Below are 23,889 nucleotides of genomic sequence, written 5' to 3'. Positions count from 1 at the left end.
ACATTGAAATAGCAAGTAGAGCATATTAATAGCAAGTTTCTTGGCTTTATATCTATCATCTATTGTTGTTTGATCAAACAAAATTCACTCTATTATATGGTGTCAATTAATTAAAACAATTTTTAATAGTTATTTATTTAGTGCGAATAAATGCAAACTCATAAATGAATAACTTAATAGTAGAAATGAATTATCTGATATAAATCTCACATTTTGTCCATCAGAAATACTTTAATTGCATACGCATAACTATTAGTAATACGTCTGGAGTGTCAATTAATAACAATCCCACAACAAGTAAAATTCAGATTTTTATTAAACTTATTTTTTCCTAAAAGTTTTCTCAAATTACTATATATACATATGTGGATAAAATAATAGTAATATTGTAAAAAATTAGATAATTTTTTTTATTTGAGAACCTCTCAAAAGTTCATTCAATTTATCAATTGTTTCAGTTTGATGTATATTCATTTCTGGAGCCTAAAACTTTAGCAATCATGACAATATCATATTCTCTTTCTAACTACGCAATGTAAGGGTATCCTTAAGATCTGGTTAGTAAGGTAGTAATGAGAGTTAAGATCTGGTTAGTAAGGTAGTAATGAGAGTTAAGATCTGGTTAGTAAGGTAGTAATGAGAGTTAAGATCTGGTTAGTAAGGTAGTAATGAGAGTTAAGATCTGGTTAGTAAGGTAGTAATGAGAGTTAAGATCTGGTTAGTAAGGTAGTAATGAGAGTTAAGATCTGGTTAGTAAGGTAGTAATGAGAGTTAAGATCTGATGAGTAAGGTAGTAATGAGAGTTAAGATCTGGTTAGTAAGGTAGTAATGAGAGTTAAGATCTGGTTAGTAAGGTAGTAATGAGAGATCTGCAGGCAGTAATGATACATCTATGAGTACATAACTAAAACCTGAGTTCTATGAGCGAAATCTGAGAGCTAAAAGCCGAGAGATCTAAGGTAAGTAATGAGAGAAGAGAATTTGAAATTTTACAAAATACGTTTACTCATACAAAATAATTCGCATTCTTTTATAACGAATCTCAATGCCAATTAATACATAAAACAGATTTTAGCAATCAATTGCAAGATTTAGAAAGATTTTATTTATAATCTCAGCCAAATTAACAAATATTTTATTGATTTCGTCAAAAATAGCAATAAAACATAAAAATATGACATTCTATTTTTCCAAAAAAATTTCAAAAATCATTTTTTAACATGAAATTTATATTTTTTAATTTTTTTTTAATTTTTAATTTTTTTTTGAATTTTCAACCATGTCAAAAGTCGGGATCTACAAATGTATTCTCTTTGACATAGGATAAAAACATCCTTTCTTATAATTTCATTGTAAAATAAAATTTTCTTAAATTTATTGAATCCAAACTCAACTTTGCAACATTTTGTTATCATAAAAACTAAGAAACATCAGGTAAACTTCAATTTGGAGAGCTTAAAATCATATCTAAATTGAAAAATAAGGGGAAAAAATTGTAAAAAAAAATCTCATTAGATGGGGCAAAAAGTGACTTTTTTAATGTGTTTTTTTAAAAAATCGTGCCAGCTGGCCAAAAAAGGTGTGCCAGCAGGCGTGCCAGTTTGTACAACCCTACACCGGAGGCGCGGGCGGCGCTGCTGGCGCCAAAAAAGTAGCGCCCATCGTGCCATGTATATGATAAACATTTTACAAAACATGATTTCTTAAATTAAATGTAAACTATTTAAGGGTGCACCCGTATGTACGTTTATTTGAGAGGAGGAGGATTACCCTCTCAATTTTGAGGGATTCGTTAGTTTATTTTCTCGATGAATATGCAATAAAATTTGATTTTTACCTTATCAATATACTTCATATAATATACACATGTTCATATAAAAACTTTTTTCCAAAATCCTCAGGAATTAAGGGATTTTTGAATTTTAAGAATTTTTTTCGAATTTTTTCGAAAAAAAAAATATTTTCAGAACAGCCTTAACGGCTAAGATTTAGGAACAATGTTAAGTATCAAAAAGAAAGGAGGTCTGATATAGACAACATATATCGTTGAAGGTTGAAAAAATCTCTAATATTTGAGCCCAAAATTTCAAATTTTAATTTTTTGAAAAAAGAGGCCACCCGTATGTACGTTTATTTGAGAGGAGGAGGATTATATTTTTGAAAGGGTGAAACATTATGAATATGTTAATTATATAATAATATGTATTATTATAAAAAGAAAAAATAAAGCACGTTAAAATTTTCTTTCTTGATTTTTTACAAAATCTACTTAGAATTATGCAAAATATGACTAAATAATTATAAATTTCAAGTTAAATTTTAATTTTGATAAATAATTTAAATTTCAAAATATCAAGTTCAGTTCGACTATGTATGTAGTAATTCCTCAATAAAGTGCCAAAACCCTATTAAAATATATGAACATTTTCAACATTTTAATGTTTTTATTTAAAAATTTGATGGAATATGAGCTTCAAACAATTATTATGTAAATAAAAATAATTAAATATATGTATTTATTCGTATTACAACCGTAGTAAGTCGATTCTTCCTTTCTTCTACTGAGGTTTGAATTTGATTTCGAATTGTAAAGAGATTCAAAGGGAAAATACTAGCGGATAAAAACTACCTCCATGAAAGCGTCATAATGGAGTCAAGTTGTATTTTTTGATATTTTTTGCTTTTCGAGCCTAAATAGGTAGCCAAGATAATGCTTAAAAATAAGGTTCTAAATTCTGAAGTTTACATGATCCTCTCGTGTGCACCCTTAAATTTCCGAAAAAAGTTTTCGCATTCAATAATTCGAAGATTTTATTTAAAAACGCAACTAGCTTTCTATATATAATAGAAATCTCATAAAATATTGATAAGACTTGCAAGAAATTATAAATTTGGATTTTAGAGTCTATTTATTTCAATATAATTCAGCCATTTCAATATATAATTTCACCCATTAATAACTAAAGCATAGAAGGAAATAACCCTTGTAACAAATTTCGCAAGATTCATATGAAATGATAAAAATTCAATTTTACTTAAAATTATTACTATATTTAAAACATATTGATGTATTAGATATGTCATGCTTAACTAGACATTTGAAATTGAACAAATAATCAAATGTTTGTTGTAAAAAGTCATAATTGTTGAAATAATGCAAATACTATCTTAGATCATTCTATGAGGTTAATCTTGTTAAGTCTATTTTCTTAATCAAAGACTCCATAATTGTTGAAGAAGGAAAACAAGAAAAAAATTATGATTGAAAAATGCCTTTGGATAAATTTATATAAAATTACATTCAAAAGGACAATTTTTATGTAATAACAATTCAAAATTAAATAAATAATGTAAGCAAATCTTCATCAAAAGTACGAGCTTCGCTCTCAAAATCTAATGTAATGATATCTTTGGTATTGTTTGGAGGTGTAGTATCTTTGTTTAGCTTGAGTTTATCGGATTTTAAATTCTGAATAGTTTTTCCATGGCGTTTGAGGAGCCTGAACCTAGCTTTAATGGCAACATCTGACCGTCCTTCCATCATCTGTGAGATTTTGATCCATCTGCAACCCAATTTTTTAAATAGAGTCAGTAATTGTATGTCCTCATCAATTGTGAAAGGTTCGGATTTGAGATTAGGAGCTAAGTATTTTTCATAACGGTCTCTGCATTGACGTGCATTTTTCGTTTTGATTTTATCAGCTATAAGTTTCCAGTCTTTGCCATACTCTTGCACGAGATTTCTAAGCTCTGAATCGTCGCTCTCTGTGAATTTATTTTTTGTTGTGGTTAATAAGAGATCACCCATTCTTTACTGGCTTTCGTAATTGAAAAGTTTTCAATAAGTGATTCAAAATCACGGGTTCGGGTAAATTTTGGAATAGTAATGTAGATAATTATATTTATCAAGATTAATTTTTAAATGAATTCAAAAGTAATGGTGACAAAAAATAGTTAGTTTTATGGAAATATTTGAGCTTATAGTAAAACTAGCAAGTATTAATTCTTTATTGAATTGAGTCAATAAAATATTGAGAGAAATTTTAGCTAGACAAATTTATTTTAAATTGTTTCACAAATGTATAGTAGTTTAAATTAAACATCCTATAATCAACTTTCAAAAATTATCAAAATGTCAATAATATACCTGACTGATAATTTTTTTTAGGCAGTAAGACTGCTGATAGTCAAACTAATTTATATATTTTTGTGAAAATTGATTTATATTTTTCTGACAATAAATCTATCTAAGATATATCAAAATCTAAAGTAGGATTTATAATGATTGTGAACTTTATAAAGAATCAAATTCATTATAGGTTGATAGAATTTATTTATATTTTAAAAATTTTCGTTTGAAAAAATTATCACGTTGTTGTTAATGGATTTCTTAATTTATTTTGCTTTTGAAATTAATAATATGAGGAAAATTAATACCAATCCGATAACGGGTTAGATTCATTTTGAATATTTTTAAAATAAATTGAAAAGCTTGATTAAATAAATGGGAATTAGAATATTGATCCATTGATATGTGCTGATTTGAATTCATTACTCATTTTTTAAAAAAGAAGAAAATATTAAAAAAATAAAGATAAAGCGGGGAATTGGAGAAATAATTGATCATTCGTACATAATATGTAAATTGATAAAATGTTTTCTGAAATTTTGGCAATTAATTATTTTTATATTGGAAAGCCTCGATTTCGGTGGGAAATACATTAATTCAAGTGATAGTAGTTGGGTTCAACAAGAAAATACGCATCAGGGCAAAAATGGTGAATTGCGGCAAGTTAGATTATTAAGGAGAACGATGAAATTTTAATTCTCAAAAGTTTAATAACTATTCAATATTTGAAAGCGTGTATGGTCGATCATTAAATTTGATTATTTTAAATGATTAGTAATTGATGTATGGTATATCATATGAAATTTTTGAATTGACCTTAAGGACCGCGATTATGAAAAATGATCTAATAAATTTTGAGGAACTGAAAAAATAAATACGATAAGATATTCAAAATAAGATGGATTTACAATACAACAATACAAATTTAAAGAGATGCTGTTGTACAAGAGACTTTGTCGTCTTCGTTGCTTTGTTGTTCAACTTCGGCTGATGAAGTTGAAACTTCTGTTGAAGTCTTTTGTGATGTGCCGCGGATGATGATTGATGCGTTGCATGTCATCACGCGGTGGCCGTTGTCAACTTCACCAACACTGTCGCATACAATCTTGCCGCTCTTAGGATTGCGAATGCTCATGATATCACCAACAACATCGGCGTCGATGTTCTCTGAGTACTCGAATGACCAGTTTGTACCAACCATCTTGCAGTTGACGAGCTTCAAATTCTTGCAGTAGCAGAATGGCTGGACACCTTCGATTGTGCAGTTGATGAGTGTGACGTTGTTTGAGAACCATGCGAGGTACTCGCCGCGGAGGATGCTGTCGCGGACAACAACGTTGTCAGCATGCCAGAAGCAGTCTTTAGAAACAATGTCGCAGTTAGAGAGTTTGATGTTCTTAGCATACTGGAAGATGTACTTGCCGTTGGAAACCATGTTGTCGGCAACAATGTCACTGCCGTGCATAAGGAAGTAGTCGCATGTGAGCTTACTGTTCTTGATGTTGATGCCTTTGCTCTCCCAGCCGCACTCGTGCGAAACAATGGTGCTGTCCACAATGTCGATGTTCTCGCACTCACGCATGATCTTAATGCTGTTGATGTTGCAGTTCTCGAGGCGACCGTTCTTTGAGTACCACATTGGGGCGCGTGTCAACTCGTCCATCTTGACGTTAACAAGCTCGTAACCATCACAGTGCCAGAGTGGGTATCTGAGAGAGAAAGAACTGTCCTTAAGTAAGAAGTTGCGAGCCTCTTTAAGTGCACTCTCGCCATCTGCTGGACCTGCAAAGCGACAGTTGATGACTTTCGCGTCTGTAAGGTTGTAGAGAGCACGTTCTTCGTCGTATGTCTTGCCGTCGATGATTGTTGTTCTCTTTGATTCGTCTCTTGCGTTGAAGGATGACATATTCAGGATGATAAACTGAAAAATGAAGTAAAAATTTTTGCTTCAAAAATTCTTTCTCAAAAAATTTATATTTTTATAACCAAATCGCTTTAATAGTATAGTAATATGACTTATGCTAGCTTTATAAAACCTGGTAAATCGATGATTTAAAAATTTAAAACTATTCTCCGGCCAATCCTCAGCCTCAGAAAATTTGAAAAGAATGGGTTCATTCTATCGTTTACTTTCAATTAAATTTTTGATATTCTTATTATATTTGATAACTAATCTCATATTTTGTTTAGAAAAATTTTGTAACAAATTTTTAAACGCTGTGAATTCATATGGTATGATAATTGAATTTTAATAAGTTGTTAAGTGTGTATTATTCGATTAAATACCATTGCATTACGAAAATTGTACTTATTTTTCAGATAAGAGACAATTCAGATTACGAAAACTACGAAAACAAAATTTTTAAAAGTAAAAAGTATTCCATAAAATCAAAATCACAGTGGATGAAAAAGATATATTCATTGATGTGAATATTGAATGGATAAATTTTTTGAGAAAGAATTTTTGAAGCAAAAATTTTTACTTCATTTTTCAGTTTATCATCCTGAATATGTCATCCTTCAACGCAAGAGACGAATCAAAGAGAACAACAATCATCGACGGCAAGACATACGACGAAGAACGTGCTCTCTACAACCTTACAGACGCGAAAGTCATCAACTGTCGCTTTGCAGGTCCAGCAGATGGCGAGAGTGCACTTAAAGAGGCTCGCAACTTCTTACTTAAGGACAGTTCTTTCTCTCTCAGATACCCACTCTGGCACTGTGATGGTTACGAGCTTGTTAACGTCAAGATGGACGAGTTGACACGCGCCCCAATGTGGTACTCAAAGAACGGTCGCCTCGAGAACTGCAACATCAACAGCATTAAGATCATGCGTGAGTGCGAGAACATCGACATTGTGGACAGCACCATTGTTTCGCACGAGTGCGGCTGGGAGAGCAAAGGCATCAACATCAAGAACAGTAAGCTCACATGCGACTACTTCCTTATGCACGGCAGTGACATTGTTGCCGACAACATGGTTTCCAACGGCAAGTACATCTTCCAGTATGCTAAGAACATCAAACTCTCTAACTGCGACATTGTTTCTAAAGACTGCTTCTGGCATGCTGACAACGTTGTTGTCCGCGACAGCATCCTCCGCGGCGAGTACCTCGCATGGTTCTCAAACAACGTCACACTCATCAACTGCACAATCGAAGGTGTCCAGCCATTCTGCTACTGCAAGAATTTGAAGCTCGTCAACTGCAAGATGGTTGGTACAAACTGGTCATTCGAGTACTCAGAGAACATCGACGCCGATGTTGTTGGTGATATCATGAGCATTCGCAATCCTAAGAGCGGCAAGATTGTATGCGACAGTGTTGGTGAAGTTGACAACGGCCACCGCGTGATGACATGCAACGCATCAATCATCATCCGCGGCACATCACAAAAGACTTCAACAGAAGTTTCAACTTCATCAGCCGAAGTTGAACAACAAAGCAACGAAGACGACAAAGTCTCTTGTACAACAGCATCTCTTTAAATTTGTATTGTTGTATTGTAAATCCATCTTAATTCTTAAATTAATTAATTATTTAATTTTACGTTGAGGCTTTATTAATAGTGCAAATATAATCATTATGGAAATATTTATAATCATTTCATTGAATATAGACATACAAGTCAAAATTTATTTTGATTTTGAAAACTTCCGATTCCATTGTTTTTCCTCTATAACCTACTTGTACAAGATTAACATACTTTAAAAATCCATTAATGCATTAATTTGTTAAGAACAACATTTATTTCACTTTCATCGTTTGTAGTTAACTCATAAGCATTCATGATTGCAATTCTTGTAACTTTTTACAATCTCTCTGCATGAGAAACTATATGTTTATTGATCAATTATTAGATCCAAAATTTACTTATCCAACATTTTAAAATCGTTGATTGTAGTCAGATGCAGTTCCGTGTAAATTGCAACAATCACTGATCAAATCAAATTTATCCTACTTCTTAACTGCGAAATCAACAGAAAATATTTTCTGTTGAGGATAGCAATTTATTTACAAGCATTTTAATTCTCCTGGTAATGAATAGATGGAAAATGCTTAAATATCAACGGTTTATCAATGATCTCAAATTTTTGCGAACTTCAAAAATTGAATATTTGATATCAAATTATTATAAAGGTTTATCTTATATCTTCGGAAGTTTTATTTATAATTAGAAAACCTAAAAACAATAGGTTCCCATGGAAAATTGTTATCGTTTCTAAAATTTGAAAATAAAAATCAGTTGAATTTTGGTCGATATTATTATATTATATAGATTAAAATTTTCACGAAAAAATATCTTATTTTCTAACTGATATAATCCGTGATCGTTTTATACTTTTTGACATTTTGATATACATTTATTCTTGAGTAATATTTATTAAATTTAGCATCAAATCCCCTCATTCAAAAAGTGGGATCATGGCCAAATTATACACAACTTTTTAGATCAGCTTAATTTATCTGCTCCTTGTTCTCATTTATATTTTTAATCAATTTATCTGCTTACAACATCAAGCGATAATATTCAATTTTTTGAGATACATCGTAAAATTTTTATTCGATCATATATTTTTACTTCTATAATGATATTAACAAAATATAATCATCTAAATAAAAATTTCTGATTGAACCTTCTTTTGAAAAGCTAATCTTTCACAATTTTTTCAAAACCTTCAGTTATTTAATCCTCATGATGTTTCTTTTTACTGTCTTCTCTTTGAGCCATGAATATCATGGACATGGCCACTGCGGTGGAATGTTCGCTCGTGAAGATAATCCATTTATTCTAGTTAAGAATAGCCAAAGAAAAGAAATTTTATCAGAAAGGAAATTTGAGACTATGCGTTTAGTAATGGACTACCAATATATCAATGGAACTTCTGATGACTATAAGACTTGCCACAAGGTTGGCCAACAAATTTTCTGGGATGGAAATTTCACATGTTATGAAGAAGACATTATCACGGAAAAGAAGAGACAAACTCTCATCAAAACACTTGATAATGTCCAAAATTTCATTACCAGGCTTGTTCGCGTTAAACAGACCGTAGATTCATTCAAATTGTCCAATTTCAGTACATTAACGAACATATCAACTGAACAAGTTGTTAATAATACTGATCTGTACATGACCGTTGTTCTTCGTCCATTTGGAAAAACATCGAATACAATCGCTGCTGCTGGTGCTATCGCTTACGAAGAAGAAACATTTAGACCAATCCATGGCTTTATTTTCATCAACGCTGCGTCAATACCCGATACACCAAGTGATGAAAATTCTTGGAACAACAAGTACTTCTATGTTCTTCTTCATGAAATGTGCCATGTTCTTGGTATCACACCTACATTGTATGGCCATTACCACCCGATTGATTCGAATCAGCCCCATGAAAATATAACGTGCTCTCTCACAAAGTCTGGAAAGACTTTTAGATTCCTCATCACTCCACAGGCCCATCTCTTTGCCGTAAAGCACTTTGGCCAAGAATACTTCTACGGTGACAATGATACTAAGTGTTGGTCCGGTATTGAGCTCGAAGATGGAGGTTCCGCCGGTACAAAATTATCTCATCCAGAATCTCGTATCTATACATCAGAAATGATGGTTGGTGTCAGTCTTCAGACTGAGAATGGACCATTCAACAGAATTACAGACGTCACAGTTTCCATGTTACTCGATACAGGTAATTATGAGGTTGATTGGTCGCTCATTCAGCCAATTGTTTGGGGTAATAAGGATTCCATTGATGGTCACTTTATCCCAGACTTCGCTACAGGACCTCCACAGATCGCATTCCCATCTTATTACATTTATAATAAAACTTATGACACAAAAGTTGGTTTCAACTTCAAGTTCGTTGGCCATACCGGCGACATTGAAACCAGCGAGATCGAATGCTCCACAGGAAACGAGAAAGTGTCTCCATACTGTCAAGCATCCGAATTTTACAACGCACTTAAGTCTCCTAAGATCGGAGACATCCGGGTCTATGATTACATTGTTCTCAGGTACCCAGATACCATCTGCAAAGATGGTGAAGCTGTTCTCCCTGGAATGACTTCATGCGGTGCTTACTCTTGCGACGGTTTTGACAGCTATCAGATAGAATTACGTAAATCTAATAGCTACAACAAGCAGCTCCTCGCTACTTGCACCAAAGAAAACATTGGACAAAACTTCACATACAAAACAAACGAAAAGTGGGGAATTGAAAGCCACACTGTTTCATGTGTTGAACCAGAGCGTTTCTGCAGAACTGTTTCTCTCCATGAAATGCATTTCCAATCAAATCCAAACGATGATGACTTCGAATTACAGTTGAATACACGTAATGGATCTATCGCTGTTACACATGAAGGATTCAAATGGCCAACACCATACATAATTACTATTATCGCTCTTTGCGTTTTAATAGTTTTAGTTATTGTTGCTTTGGTCGTTGTTATCAATGTCTACCGTAAGACAAAAGAGCCTCAGGAAGATGCTCCCAACAAGGAGATCTGTGAAAGCTTGAACAAAGAAGTCATGTTCAAAATTTAGAAAAATTATTATATTTTTTTATATATGTTTATATTATATAGGGTGTCCAAAGGTGTGTTTAGCACAAACCTGAATACTGCGAATAGAAATAAACAAGTTACATATATATAAAGTTTATTTAAATATAATCACCATTGGATTCAATCACGCGTTCGCAGCGATCGATCCAGGCTTGAAAGACACGCTTTAAATCATCATGAGAAAATTGCTCAAATTGCTCTCTTACAAAATTTTCAAGATCATCTGGACTCGCGAATTCGCGTCCTTCAGCTCTCTTTTTTAGCGTGCCGAATAAATAAAAGTCAGAGGGTGCAATATCAGGTGAATAAATTGGGTTTGGAACAACTTTGACATTGTTTTCCAACAAGTAATTCATTACCTTATGACTTTTGTGAACTCTTGAATTATCAAAATGAATTGCAAACTTTTGTTTTTGTTGTTTGGATTTCTCAAACTCATCAGAATTGATAATTTGAGTAAGAACATTGTCAATTAGATACTGAGCATTCATCGTATTAGGTTTTTGAAGAATATCAATTGCGATGATGCCATTCACGCCCCAAAAAACCGACAACATCATCATTGGTGTGTCAATTTTTTTCTTCGGGAATGTTTGCGGATTTTCAGCCTTTGGGATCCACATGATTTTGGCTTCTGTTGCATATTGAAACCAAGACTCGTCCCCTGTTACTAAAAAGCGAAACTTCTTGGATTGATACGCACCCAATATAGAGAGGAGCTCTTTCGAAGATTGGACTCTAGATTTTTTTTGAACTGAATTAAGGTTGTGCGGAACCCAACGTGTATACGCTAGTTTGTAGTTCAAATAATTGTGCAGATAATAACTGACTGTTGTACGTGGTATCTTTGTCATCTCCTCTATCCTTCTGAGTGATGCTCTTGGGTCTTCATCTAGCGCTTGAAGAATTGCTTTGATTTTTCTTTGATCCGGCGATTTTTTGTCAATTTTTATGATGGGCGCCTTTTTGTTCATGAAGTGATACATCCTAACATGATACGTTACAGTGGAATAGCTAGGAGCATCCATACCGAAGCATTTTACCAATGTCTCGTAGATTTTTTTACAGTCTTTGCATTTTTTTGCAAGAGCGAGGATGTTTTCTTTATGATTCATTAAAAAAATAAAAAAAATCCCGCCAAAATTTCCCGCGAAACCGCCTCTTGTCTCAAAATTCATTTTATATCCCGGCATGGCGCCAAAATACAACATACTCATCATATACATATATTCATATTTTTTATTATATATTTATAATCAGCATATATCTCCTTTAATAGTCTCATATAGAGCGCTGTGCTAAACGCACCTTTGGACACCCTATATTATTAAACTCTATCCCTATCTATCCTTTAATTCTCAACTCTTTTTCTGATATAAAAATCCGTTTTCTATGGATTAATTATTGCTTTCATTCAATGAAAATATTCTTGTTATGTGTACTTGTCTATGTGTGTGCATATTGCTATAGACAGTTTTCGCTTAGGCTCTTTGAATAAGCATCAAAATTGTTTTTATTATTCATATGGTTTTTATTTGATATTATGATTCACCATTGAGACGGTGTACTGGTAAAGACCAAAAAATTAAAAAAAGACATATCAGCTGAATATGTTTTAAAGAATGAATCCTTCATATATAGTACAGCCACCAAATAATAACCCAAATGATATACAATTGCATCATCGCTAAAAATTGAATAACGATCAAATTGTTGAAGACAATCTTTAATTGAAGCAAAAAAAAAGATATATTATCAATCATATGAGATTTTCATCCTAGTAAAACATGAGTAAAAGCAAATGATATGGAGGAATGTACATTATTTTGGAATTATATAATTGATGTTTGTAGATGAAAGATATTTAGTAGAAGTTAAGGTGGAAAGAAAAATTTAATAATACACAAATCATTTATGAGACAAATATAAACCTTGATATAGATAACAAGGAGAAAGAAAGAATAAAAAAGAGGTCATAATATGTATTTGAACCTTGACGGATACTCCCACTAATGATAATTTAGGAGCTGTGAAAGATCGGATGGGTCAAAATTTGATGGAAGACAATGACTTTGTTGGAATTGAGAATTTTCATGCATTGAAAAATCACCCTTGAAGGAATGAAAATAGTGGATATGTGGATATATTAAAGTCCAATTCTCAGAAAACCAACAGATTAGAGCGGACCGATTCCTAGCGGCTAATCGATCAACCGCTATGTGAAGTTTGGAAGAAATAAGTCGTGCAAATTTTAGAAGCTCATCTACCTTAAACTTTCCGCCATATGTTGTTTCTAAAATTTCTGTGACATAATCTATTTTAACACCATTAGTCGAAATTCTACTAAGAATTGCTTGATGGTCGGCCGCATTCTTGATGGAATGTTGTGTGAATTTGCGTACTTTTCTAGTGGATAGCAAGTCGTGGATTATTTTGTTATTAATCATTTTTCTCAATCAGAAATGAATTGTAAAATATTTTTTTTCAAAGTTGAAATATTTAATATAAAGAATTTACGTAAATAATGTTTATAGCATAAATCAGCTTTACTTTATAGCAATAGGCTTTTACTGAAAAGTAAAATTGAATAAATTGTCTGAAATTTGGTCAATTAAAAAATGGAACATTCAAGTGCGTATCGAAATAATATGTAAAAATTGAAAGAAGGAATTCTGAATAATCAATTTTACATTAGTTAAGAAAACTAGCATAGAAAATTTTTCTTCGTTTCACTAGTGTTTGATATAGAATAGAGATAATAATTATTAAGAAATCAAAAAGTTTAAATGTTAAATTATTGAAAGGACAGCAATTCACAATTTTTAATCATATTAAAATAAAAATGTAATAGTAAAATTGGTGAAATTTATTTAGAAAAATATTATGATAAATTTTGAAAGCAAAAATTGTTATCGAAATAAAAGTTACTATTTGAAGTAGTTCTCTAAAAATATTGACAATTGAAATTAATTGAAAACGATTTCCATCTGTTCACAAAGTCTTATTCTTCTTTTTAATATCAAAATATGTCTCCGATATGCTATGAAATCCTGTTTCCCAAGGAAATTGTCTTTAATTTTTTGTTGAAATTTTGTTCATGAAAATTTCCGTATTTCAATTTTCAAATTTCTTTATTCAAAAAATAATATGATTCAATTATATTGTATTTAATCGAGAACGACCTAATATTGCAATATTCATTATCAATACTTCTGTGAGAATATCATACAGTAAAATTACGCTTTAAATATTGGTTGTCTATACAGAAATTGTTTAGTGATTAGATCAATATGTACAGATAGTGATATCATATCGTATACTGGTTGATTCATTTAAGTATTTAGTATTTGATTTTTTGATTAAATTATTCGTACGCGACCTATCATTTTCACTTTAAGCTTAAAAGATATTATTTAGAAGACGGGGTTTAGCAATTACAAAAACGTTAGCCAAATTTTAATGATGTTCTATGAAAATTTTGCAGGATTTTGGTGATCATGAAAAAATATAACGATTTGAGCGCATATCTCAAATAGAGATAATGAGTTGGTCTCAATACACGATTCACTAGACTTTCAATGTTTTGAATAATAAACAAAATACCCCCAAAATTTATAAGGTCGAGAATAAGAAACTTTTGTTGGCCGTAAAAAATGGAGGTCTTTTGAAAAAATAATACGTTGATAACGATTAAACTTACTAGAAAGCATTAGCATATTGATATTATATTGACACTCCCATTAACAGATTTGAGTGAAAGTTTTGTGAGTGAATATATAATTGAGGACAAAATTAGGAATTGTTAAAAATCATGTTCACTATTGAATTTGTAGCTCAATAAAAAAAAAAAAAAAAAAAAAAAAAAAAAAAAAGGAAGTGGGGCTTCCAGGCACTTCGTGCCTTCTAGCCCTGAGGATGATTGATATAATGAAGTTTTTTTTTTCTTGGGGTGGGCTTCCAGGCGCGTTGCGCCCTCTAGCCCACATAAATGAAGTTCTTATATACGGGTCTTCCAGGAGCTTTTCACAAATTATATATGTTTTCATGCTTTGTCAAGACTTCTTCGTAAATGTTTTGTCAAACTTCTTCGTAATGAGCGTAAATGACCAAAAATAATGTTTATGTTAGCATGTTAGATCTAACACGTTTTCTAACATGTTTTCTAACATCGTAGAAAACTCATGATTTCATCGTAAATGTTTTGTCAAGACTTCTTCGTAAATGTTTTGTCAAGACTTCTTCGTAAATGTTTTGTCAAGACTTCTTCGTAAATGTTTTGTCAAGACTTCTTCGTAAATGTTTTGTCAAACATGAACGTAAATGTTTTGTCAAGACTTCTTCGTAAATGTTTTGTCAAGACTTCTTCGTAATGAGCGTAAATGACCCAAAAATATAATTTAGGTGAAGAGGTGAGATGTCACCCGTTTTCTAACCTCTTTTCTAACCTCATGAATTTTCATGATTTCTTCGTAAATGTTTTGTCGAAACTTCTTCATCGTAAATGTTTTTAACTTCACTTAAAATGCCACGTAAGCTACGTAAGAATATACGTAAGAGGAAGGGAGCATTGAAACATCCAATAGTAAGACTAACACCACAACAACAGTTGCAACAACAAATGCTGAATGACCCCACTATGTTGCAACAAATGTCAAGCAACCCTATGCTTTTAAACCGAGTTATTGGTGCACAGAGTGGAGGTTTAAGAGCGGCACTTTTAGCGAAAATGGCAGGCTATGGTGGAGCTGCAGACGGAACAGCTTATAACCCTCAAAGTCAAATGAATTTGAGTTCACTCAAAAATCAAATAACAGATGTCAAAAAGTCAAACATAGACATACAGAAACAAATAAGTGAAAACGAAAAGAAACTAGAATATGACAGACACACAAAGAAACTCAATGAGTTAAACGTAGAGAAAAAGAAGAAAGAAGAACAACTGAAAGAACTAAGTACAGAGGAATATGCGAAAAAAGTGTCAGAAAAAGCAGCAGAAGTAGCAAAAATGGAACAAGATGTTATAAATTTGAAAAACCATACTACTCGATATAAAGTACTGAAAGATGAAGAGATAAAACAAAAAGCCCTGAAGACATATATGGATAGCGATGAGTATAAAAAAGAAGTTGAAGCAAATGTAAAGGCAGAAAAACTTTTACAGTTGCAAAACCAAACCGTACAGTATGAAAACTTAGCACAAGAAAGTAAAAATAACGACGCGGCTATGCAAAAGGCAATGAAAAGCGCAGAATATATAAAAGCTAATAATGACTGGTTAGATGCCCAAGCCAACGCTAAAGCAGCCCAACTTATAGGGTCAATAAGGACAAAAATACAAGCGGATGAAGACAGTTCAAATGAAGCTTTAACAAATGCTGACTTTAAGAACGCCTTCGAAGCTCTTCATAGTAAGGTGAAACTAGTGAACGACTTCTCATCTGGAAAGAAACTGAAGTCTGAAGGTTTCGACAACGAGTTAAGAGAAGTAGCACAAAATATGACGAAAATAACAGATGCAGCAACGAGACAGGCAGTTCAAAGTGCCTATGACGCCGTTAGAGCAACTGTTGTGGAAAGTCAAGAAAAAGAGTTACAACAGACCAAAACAGACCTAGTAAATGCTTTCTTAAGAACGAAAAGTCAGGTAGGACATTATGCTGCAGATGGAACATATGTGCCAGCTGGTGGAACTTATATACCACCAAACCCTCCAAGAGAAGCACCTGCACCAGGACTACCTAAAACATTTACATCGTCACATGGACACAGACACAGGCATGCACCAAAACCAACACAACAACCACCTCCACAACCAGCACAACAACCACCTCCACAACCAACAGTTCAAAACCCTGCACAAACAGAACAAGGAAACCAAGAATTCTTAAAAATGCTGAAGGAAGAGTGTGGTTTCCCAGATACTGTTGACTTTAGTGACAGATATAAAGAAGCTATTAGAAAGTTCAAGGATGGAAATACTGACCCGAACCTATTTAGCTTTATGACTCAGCACCAAATGGGATATAATTTCAAACCTGGAAAATACAAGCTCGCTAAGGGATATGATTTAATAGCATATCATCCAAATGACATGAACGAATTTACTCCGAGATATTTGATGTCAGAGCTAAATGACAATTCAACTTTCGTCATGAAACGCGTAAAAAATAGAGACGGAACGAAAGAACAAAAGCTTATGAATGCGGATGACGTAGATAGGGAAATTGTTAAAAACGGTCTCGGAATATATGAAATGCCAGCAGATGAGGTACAAGAAACTCCACAGGAAGAAATAGTTCAGATACAACCAGACATGGAAGAAATAGTTCAGCAACAACAGCTAGAAGAGCCTGAAGGAAACGAACAAGTCACTCCTTTGGAAACTAACTTCACAGAACTAGATGAAGATTTGGAACAGCCGAAAAATCTTGACCCTCAACAAGAGTATGCGGAGAATATGGAATATTTCCAAGAGTCTAAAAAAAATTCGGCTGACATAGTAGAAGAATATCGAAAAATGTTTGCCGACATACAAAAGACTCCAACACCAGATGAAAATATTCAGCATAGAATGGAAGAACTGAAAAAAAATGTACACAAATACAACAACCCTTTTTACTTACGAGCATTTAACGTTCAATCTTCGGATGAACTCGGTGAAGATAAAAGGTTAAATTTCAAGAAAACATATAGAAATGAAACATTGTTTAAAGTTCATTCAGAACCTAGCCAAGATGGAAACAAACCTACTTTTGTTTCTGCAGACGATGGAACTACAATGAGATGGGGTCATAAAGCTAACCCGGATAGGTGGTTCATAAACTTACAACCACAATTCCAAGAAGTTGTAGACGCAATGGAAGTCAATGGTGAACAAGATATAGCTGGTATTTTCAGCGCGGCTTTAATGCCATTGAAAGATATGAAACATGCAGATATTTTGAACCAGTATGAAATGAACATGGCTGATGGAAATATAACACCTGACGTTCTAGAACATTTATCTCAAAGAACTACACAGAACCATAGAGATGGTATATTTGGTGAAGAGTTTAGAAAGAAAGTTAGGGAGAGAGAAGGAAGAGAACCTATTGTACATGACCTTGCAAACGAAAGTTTGCAAAATGTCATAAAAACTTACTTTGCAGACAATGAACCGAGAAGGGATGAATATTTAAGAAAACTCAAATGGACAGTACCAAATGAAATGTTAGTATTGAAAAACATGTTCCTTGACAAAATAAAACCAACTACAGAAATAAACGACGCAAGACTGAAAGATTGGGTAAAAGCTTTCCCATTCACAAAAGATATTGTTGGTAACATGGAAAGAAAACCAGAATGGCTACAAAAACATATATTTGGAAACGAGCATATTCCATATGGACAGGCACTGTTTGAAGAGCTTGAACCAGAAACTCAGGAAAGAGTCATGCAAACAATACGCGAAGACTCAAATACAAACTATGACAAACTCTTTCTAGGATATAGGTTACCTGAGATGGGCGACCAGAGCCCAAAGGCAAAAAGGACATGGGAAATTTACAACATACTAGGTGAACATGAGGCAAAGATGCAACAACTTGAAGCAGAGGGCAAGTTACCAAAGAAGAAAAGAAAGTGGTGAAAGTAGTGAAGAACAAAGTGAAAGTAGTGGCAATGAAGGAAAAAGAAGAGTTAAAAACTCAGTCAGGAAGAAAGTAAAGCTTGGTACGAGTGGGTTCTATTATGATATATAAATCCAACTATTCTATATTTTTACCCATATGAAATGTACGCCGCTCAGAATATAACGCCAACAGTTTTGGATGCCATGAACGGAAATGTTTCCGAATGGTATAACGAATGCGACAATGCCATTAGAAGGTCAGAAATAGTTCCTGGAACTTACGAATATACAACTGCTGTTTCTTATGGAAACGTAGGTGAGTTTGGAGAAGGTTCTTCAACAACAGTAGATATTGCTTGCGACAGGTTTCATATTATTTCTATTGACAACTCATTCTTATACGTGGAACAAGACATTGAAATAAAACCTTCTGCCAAGTTGTCTGACAAGAAAGGTTGCAATGGAATTTTCTATGTCGGATACCAATATGCTCCAGAAGTTTTCATGGGATATAAGATATATTCTAACTCTGACTTAGTTCAAACAGTAACATGGGCAAACTATGAATGGTTCGCTTTGAGAAACTCAGTACAACCACAAGCTAGAGAACAAACAGACCAGTATGCAAATATTGAGAAAATAAGAAGACTTGACCCTAACGTTCCAGGAGTTTATGTTAACCTTTCTGGTTCAGATGGAACTGCTGCCACTAAAGTAAAACTGAAACTTAGAGTTCCTTTGTCATCTTTCCTCATCTTCAGGTTTTTAAGATACTTGCCAAACTGGGCAGGAAAAATTTCTATTGAACTTACTCCAAGCAAAAATAACTTAGTCATTGCACCAACACAAGACCCATTCACTCTTACAGACGTAAAGGGAGCAAATCAAACGTCATTCGCCGAATTTTGCAAAGACAAAGTTGACTTAGACTTTGGTTTCTCAAACCTCAACACTGAAGTAAACTATTATTTCAATGCTGCTGGAACTGCTTGGGACCCAGTTAAGTTCACATGCGAAAAATTTGAATGCAAGAGAATAGAAAGCAGACTTGCAGTCTATATGTTGGACCCAGATATTTCAAATGCTTTAGCTGCCAAATATATTGCAGTTCCACTTATGTTCCCTATACACCAAATATCTGTCAAAGACTTTGCAGGTGAAGTTGGAAACCAAAGTGCTGACCCAGGTGCAAGAACAGATATTGCCTTAACAACTGCAATGAAACATGCAGATACTATGTTTGTACTGTTCAGACGAACTATAAATGACTATTCTTGTTTCTACAACCCTGGTATTAAATATCATATAAACATAGATGGCAAATATTATCCAAGAGAAGAATATTCTACAGTTGAGGATATGAGGTCATACAACTTGACATTAGATGCTATGAACTTTAACAACAACTTCACAACAACCATTAACCCTGAAATGCAAAGTTCTATTATGCCATATGTGAAAGTATGGACCCATACAGGAGGTCAAAAAACTCAATATACAAATGGAGACCGTTCAAACTTTTGGCTTGGCATTCCATTTGCTGACTCAGAAGACTTTATGGGTGGTATTTCAACTGTTGGTACAGTTCAAATACAATATACTGGTGACAGAGACGGTCCAGATGAATTGAAAGCAAAGAAGTTTACAAAACCAATAGCACTTTTCACGGAAGATGCTCTTTTGAAGATTCGTTCGATGAAACCTGCTGGGGCTCCTCAGATTGGCATAACGACAGCTTCCATCGAGCAGATTTTGGCAGCAGGTCAGTAAGTTGTTCTTGAACTGACTTCTCTCCGTCAAATATTGACAGTACGCCAGTTTTGACATAAAATTGTATTATAAACTTACCTTTAGAAATATCTGTAAGTTTTGAAGTTATATTTTTGTCTGCTTCAAGAACTTTCACCATTTCAGTTATACCAACTTTCTTTGCTTTATGAAAATATTTAGGTTCAGCAAAGACTGCTATTCTATAACATTTTCCATTGTTTGTGTAAAGAACTATTCTGTCAATGTATTTGTATTGTTTGTGTGTGTAAACTTTGTTCTGCTTCAATTCGAAGAGATACTCGAATACGTCCATCTTTTTATTCTAAGTAAAATGTCATTTCCGAAAAATAGAAGCGTAAGTGTTTCAAAAGGTTTAATGGCGATGGCAGATGTGAAGTTAAATTCACCAACTCAAACAAACAGTCAAAGTGTTGTTGTCAATGTCAAAGACAGAGATGTTGAAGTGGGGAAACCATACGAAGACGAAGATGGTATAACAATAGTTCCTGTAAAAGAACAACCAACATACCCTGAAGTTAGCAGAGACTTAAGTTCTGTTGCAGATATTCGAAACGACTACCAACAACTGAAAGACAAACTTCAAACTCAGGAGAAGATTTGTCAAGCTTTAGGTATAATGTTAAACTTGGTCGAACACAACCCTGTAAAAGTGAACTCATATGTCATTGCACCTCATGAAGTTTTGAAAGAACTATTGAAACTTTTGACAGAGGCAGACGATATAAACATCAAAGAAATAGAACCCGACGTTAGTTGCTGTGGTGTTTCATATAATGTCATTGACAAGATATACGTTATGAAAGGAGGTGAAACGTTGAACTTAAAGTATAGTTTCCCAGACGTTATAAAAATATTTGACGACCACAACATTTCATTAAAATTTATTTGCTAAGTAAATGGCAGAAGACATAGTGGTTTATACTATTACGACTAAAAACCCTGAGTCATATAATTCTATAACAACAAACTTACAAAGTCCTCAAGGACGATATTGTAAACTAACTTTAAACACAATGACGACTAAAGCTTGTTTTGCTCTTTTGACACCAGAAGATTTTATTGTTGTGAATGGTAAAAAATACTCCTTTGAAGATACTTACTCAGATATACCACCAACAGGTTTTGTTGACTTATTTAATACTTTAAGGACGGATGTAACATGTGCTGCAACTAGAGCAGGTTTCATTATGTTTGGATGTCCGACTGAGTTTACTATAAACAATATGAGCTATAATACAAAACTTATATCTGGTTTTTACTACCAACAGTTTCCTATAACAGGAAAAGGTGTCATACAAGGAATGTCTGTTCCATTGACTTTAAGTACACCTATTTTATATATTGTTTCAAACTTAGGTTCAAAGTGTTATTCGAATGTCGACAGAAACTACTATGACCAAAAGATACTTATGCGTATAAACAATACTTTCTCTGCTGGTTTGCCTATTGTTCATTCGAATGCAGAATTTTCAACCTTAGTGAACTCAAACACATTGGCAAGTATAACGTTGACATTAGTTGACGCAAACTTTGTTCCTGTAAAACTTTTATGTCCTATGTATTTGTCAATGACGGCAGAAAGTTTCGAATTGGAAGATGCAACTGGTGAAAGTATTGTATTACAAGAACAACTTCAACAACAAATAGCTCAAGAACAACAAATGCAACAAATAGCTCAAGAATAAAAAAAATATTTTTTTTATTTTTATAAAAATGTACAGAATAGATGTTTCAGATTTTTATGACTTCCAAGCGTTCAGAAATATGTGTCCATTTAGAGACTATAACAAAGCAGTCGAGAATTTGAAACGTTTAGTCATTTATGTCGACTCTGCCCCAGAATGTTATGTCATGAAAGAATGGGATGTTGTCTTTAACAAACCAAGAGCGACGATAGTGTCTGAACAAGAATGTAGACAGAAACTTAAGAAAATAAAAGTTGTACAAGTTGGCATGAAGATGTTAGATGCTTGGGATATCTTATTGTCAAAGTTAGATGATTTTTCAGTTCGTGGTATAAAGTTTTATACACCTTCTCCAAACTTCTATTCTATCTTCACTGGATATAAATACGAACAAGTAGAATGGAAAGAAAATGTTATAGAAGCTTGGTTAGACCATGTCAAAGAAATTATATGCAATGGAAACGAAAGAGTCTATGAGTATATCTTATGTTGGTTTGCAAACATCTTACAACATCCAAGTGCTAAAAATGAAACTGCTCTCATTATAATTGGAAAACAAGGAACTGGTAAGAACACATTCTTTACAGATATCTTATGCAAACTGTTAGAGGGCTATTCGAACCCTAATATGACAAACTTAGAAAACATCTGCGGTAAATTTAACTCCTCAATAGAGAATATGAAACTTATAGTTTGCAATGAACTTCAAAGTATAGATACAACAAAAGTTTTGAACTCAGATGCTTTGAAGAGTCTTATAACAGACAAAGTTGGAGTTGTTGAAAGAAAGTATAAAGACTCAAGAGTTTGTGAGAATGTTGCAAACTTCATTATGGTTTCAAACAATGTTGTTCCGATGAAGTTAGAAAGTTCTGACAGAAGATATGTAGTTGTCAGAACGTCAGATTCTCATATGCAAGATACTGAATATTTTGACGCTTTGTCAGAAACTTTGACATCTGACTTTTACAACCACTTGTTCTCATATTTTATGACATTAGATATTTCAAAGTTCAATCCAAGACAAATTCCATATACCGAAGAGAGACAAACATTGTTAGAAGCAAACAAGAGTGTATATGAACTGTTTATAGATGAGACTAACTTTGAGTGTTTAGATGAAAGGTCATTGTACGATTCGTATAAACAATATTGTCAAGAATATGGTTATATGACAGCGTCTAAACGAACATTCTTGGCAAATGTCAAAAGTCTTTTAGATGTTCAGAATGGTGTATATACAAAGAAAAATTTTTCTGAGTAAATTTAAAAAAAATATTTTTTTATCCGATAGAAAAGATGACAGAAAAATTAACTTTTTACATAGCGCCAAACCCTTCTTGCCCACATCTTTTTAAGCCACAATATATAGACATAGAACTAAATAGAGAAAGCGAAATTCTACAAACAGAAGAAACATATAGAGACCTAGATAACGAAAATAGATATGCGCTGTTCTGGTTAGATTGTCCTTATGAAATGTATGAAAAAAAGGCTTTATATGAAGAATATAGAAAATATTGTCATGAAAACGATATAAGACCAAGCTCTAGAGAAAAATTCTATGCTGGTATAAAACATCTTTTCGAAGTTCGGAATGGCAAATATAGAAAGAAATAATTTTTCTGAGTAAATTTAAAAAAAAAATATTTTTTTATCCGATAGAAAAGATGGCAAAATATATTTCAGTAAACAAGTACATGACAGAAGTCAAAGATAAGTTAGCTCCATTCACATATTTGAATGTTTACTTCTACCATTTTGAAAAGTCTTCATTCAGCAAAGTTTGGAACATCGAACCAGTTAAGTTTGCTATTGTGACTAAAAATGGTGCGAAATTTGAAGACTTAGACATAGAAGGTTTGTTAGCAGTCAAAGAAAATTTTGACAGAAAGTTCTCAAACCTTAAAGAAGGCAAAGCATACAAACTTGTTATACCTTATGAACCAAAGAAGACAGACGACTATGAATATTATGAGTCTAAGATAGTTGAAGTTCAAGGTAAATTGGGTAAAAAGATTTTAGAGTCTAAGCCAGTGTTTGCTCCTAAAGAGGAAGAGAACATTGACATTGACCCAGAAATGTTCTAAAAATAAAATTTTATT

The 23,889-nt window shown here is 33.1% G+C and overlaps 11 protein-coding genes across 11 annotated transcripts, besides 4 other annotated features; 8 read left to right on the top strand and 3 right to left on the bottom strand.

The window, feature by feature from the left end:
- Positions 1–547: part of a mobile genetic element that runs on past the window's edge.
- A 1,180-nt stretch (positions 548–1,727) lies between these two features.
- Positions 1,728–2,767: a mobile genetic element.
- Positions 2,768–3,284: 517 nt separating this feature from the next.
- On the bottom strand, positions 3,285–3,903 carry TVAGG3_0682970 (RNA polymerase II transcription regulator recruiting protein; the record flags this gene model as incomplete). The annotated part of the gene is made up of 1 exon (XM_051242779.1): positions 3,338–3,808. One exon carries the CDS (start codon positions 3,806–3,808, stop codon positions 3,338–3,340), a length of 471 nt encoding a protein of 156 aa, XP_051089366.1.
- Positions 3,904–5,027: 1,124 nt separating this feature from the next.
- TVAGG3_0682960 (protein of unknown function, DUF3737 family) lies at positions 5,028–6,042 on the bottom strand (the record flags this gene model as incomplete). Its single annotated transcript, XM_001326955.2, has 1 exon — positions 5,055–6,035. One exon carries the CDS (start codon positions 6,033–6,035, stop codon positions 5,055–5,057), a length of 981 nt encoding a protein of 326 aa, XP_001326990.2.
- A 590-nt stretch (positions 6,043–6,632) lies between these two features.
- On the top strand, positions 6,633–7,668 carry TVAGG3_0682950 (protein of unknown function, DUF3737 family; the record flags this gene model as incomplete). Its single annotated transcript, XM_001326954.2, has 1 exon — positions 6,640–7,620. The coding sequence occupies one exon, from the start codon at positions 6,640–6,642 to the stop codon at positions 7,618–7,620; it is 981 nt and encodes a 326-aa protein (XP_001326989.1).
- A 1,160-nt stretch (positions 7,669–8,828) lies between these two features.
- Positions 8,829–10,679, top strand: TVAGG3_0682940 (regulation of choline O-acetyltransferase protein; the record flags this gene model as incomplete). The annotated part of the gene is made up of 1 exon (XM_001326953.1): positions 8,829–10,679. One exon carries the CDS (start codon positions 8,829–8,831, stop codon positions 10,677–10,679), a length of 1,851 nt encoding a protein of 616 aa, XP_001326988.1.
- Positions 10,680–10,717: 38 nt separating this feature from the next.
- Positions 10,718–12,021: a mobile genetic element.
- On the bottom strand, positions 10,798–11,925 carry TVAGG3_0682930 (Mariner transposase; the record flags this gene model as incomplete). The annotated part of the gene is made up of 1 exon (XM_051242778.1): positions 10,798–11,925. One exon carries the CDS (start codon positions 11,923–11,925, stop codon positions 10,798–10,800), a length of 1,128 nt encoding a protein of 375 aa, XP_051089365.1.
- Positions 12,022–15,221: 3,200 nt separating the features above from the next.
- TVAGG3_0682910 (protein of unknown function, DUF4106 family) lies at positions 15,222–15,903 on the top strand (the record flags this gene model as incomplete). Its single annotated transcript, XM_051242777.1, has 1 exon — positions 15,222–15,903. A coding segment is annotated over one exon (682 nt), but the record flags the coding sequence as incomplete, so codon positions are not given.
- A 1,517-nt stretch (positions 15,904–17,420) lies between these two features.
- Positions 17,421–23,889: part of a mobile genetic element that runs on past the window's edge.
- On the top strand, positions 18,471–20,078 carry TVAGG3_0682900 (protein of unknown function, DUF4106 family; the record flags this gene model as incomplete). Its single annotated transcript, XM_051242776.1, has 1 exon — positions 18,471–20,078. One exon carries the CDS (start codon positions 18,471–18,473, stop codon positions 20,076–20,078), a length of 1,608 nt encoding a protein of 535 aa, XP_051089363.1.
- On the top strand, positions 20,455–20,991 carry TVAGG3_0682890 (protein of unknown function, DUF4106 family; the record flags this gene model as incomplete). Its single annotated transcript, XM_051242775.1, has 1 exon — positions 20,455–20,991. The coding sequence occupies one exon, from the start codon at positions 20,455–20,457 to the stop codon at positions 20,989–20,991; it is 537 nt and encodes a 178-aa protein (XP_051089362.1).
- TVAGG3_0682880 (uncharacterized protein) lies at positions 20,996–21,784 on the top strand (the record flags this gene model as incomplete). The annotated part of the gene is made up of 1 exon (XM_051242774.1): positions 20,996–21,784. One exon carries the CDS (start codon positions 20,996–20,998, stop codon positions 21,782–21,784), a length of 789 nt encoding a protein of 262 aa, XP_051089361.1.
- On the top strand, positions 21,813–23,048 carry TVAGG3_0682870 (uncharacterized protein; the record flags this gene model as incomplete). Its single annotated transcript, XM_051242773.1, has 1 exon — positions 21,813–23,048. One exon carries the CDS (start codon positions 21,813–21,815, stop codon positions 23,046–23,048), a length of 1,236 nt encoding a protein of 411 aa, XP_051089360.1.
- Positions 23,455–23,874, top strand: TVAGG3_0682860 (protein of unknown function, DUF4108 family; the record flags this gene model as incomplete). The annotated part of the gene is made up of 1 exon (XM_001297343.1): positions 23,455–23,874. One exon carries the CDS (start codon positions 23,455–23,457, stop codon positions 23,872–23,874), a length of 420 nt encoding a protein of 139 aa, XP_001297344.1.

Source organism: Trichomonas vaginalis, chromosome III, assembly GCF_026262505.1.
Source record: "Trichomonas vaginalis G3 chromosome III, whole genome shotgun sequence".
Lineage (NCBI taxonomy): Eukaryota > Parabasalia > Trichomonadida > Trichomonadidae > Trichomonas > Trichomonas vaginalis.
This window is presented reverse-complemented; position numbering and strand designations above follow the sequence as displayed.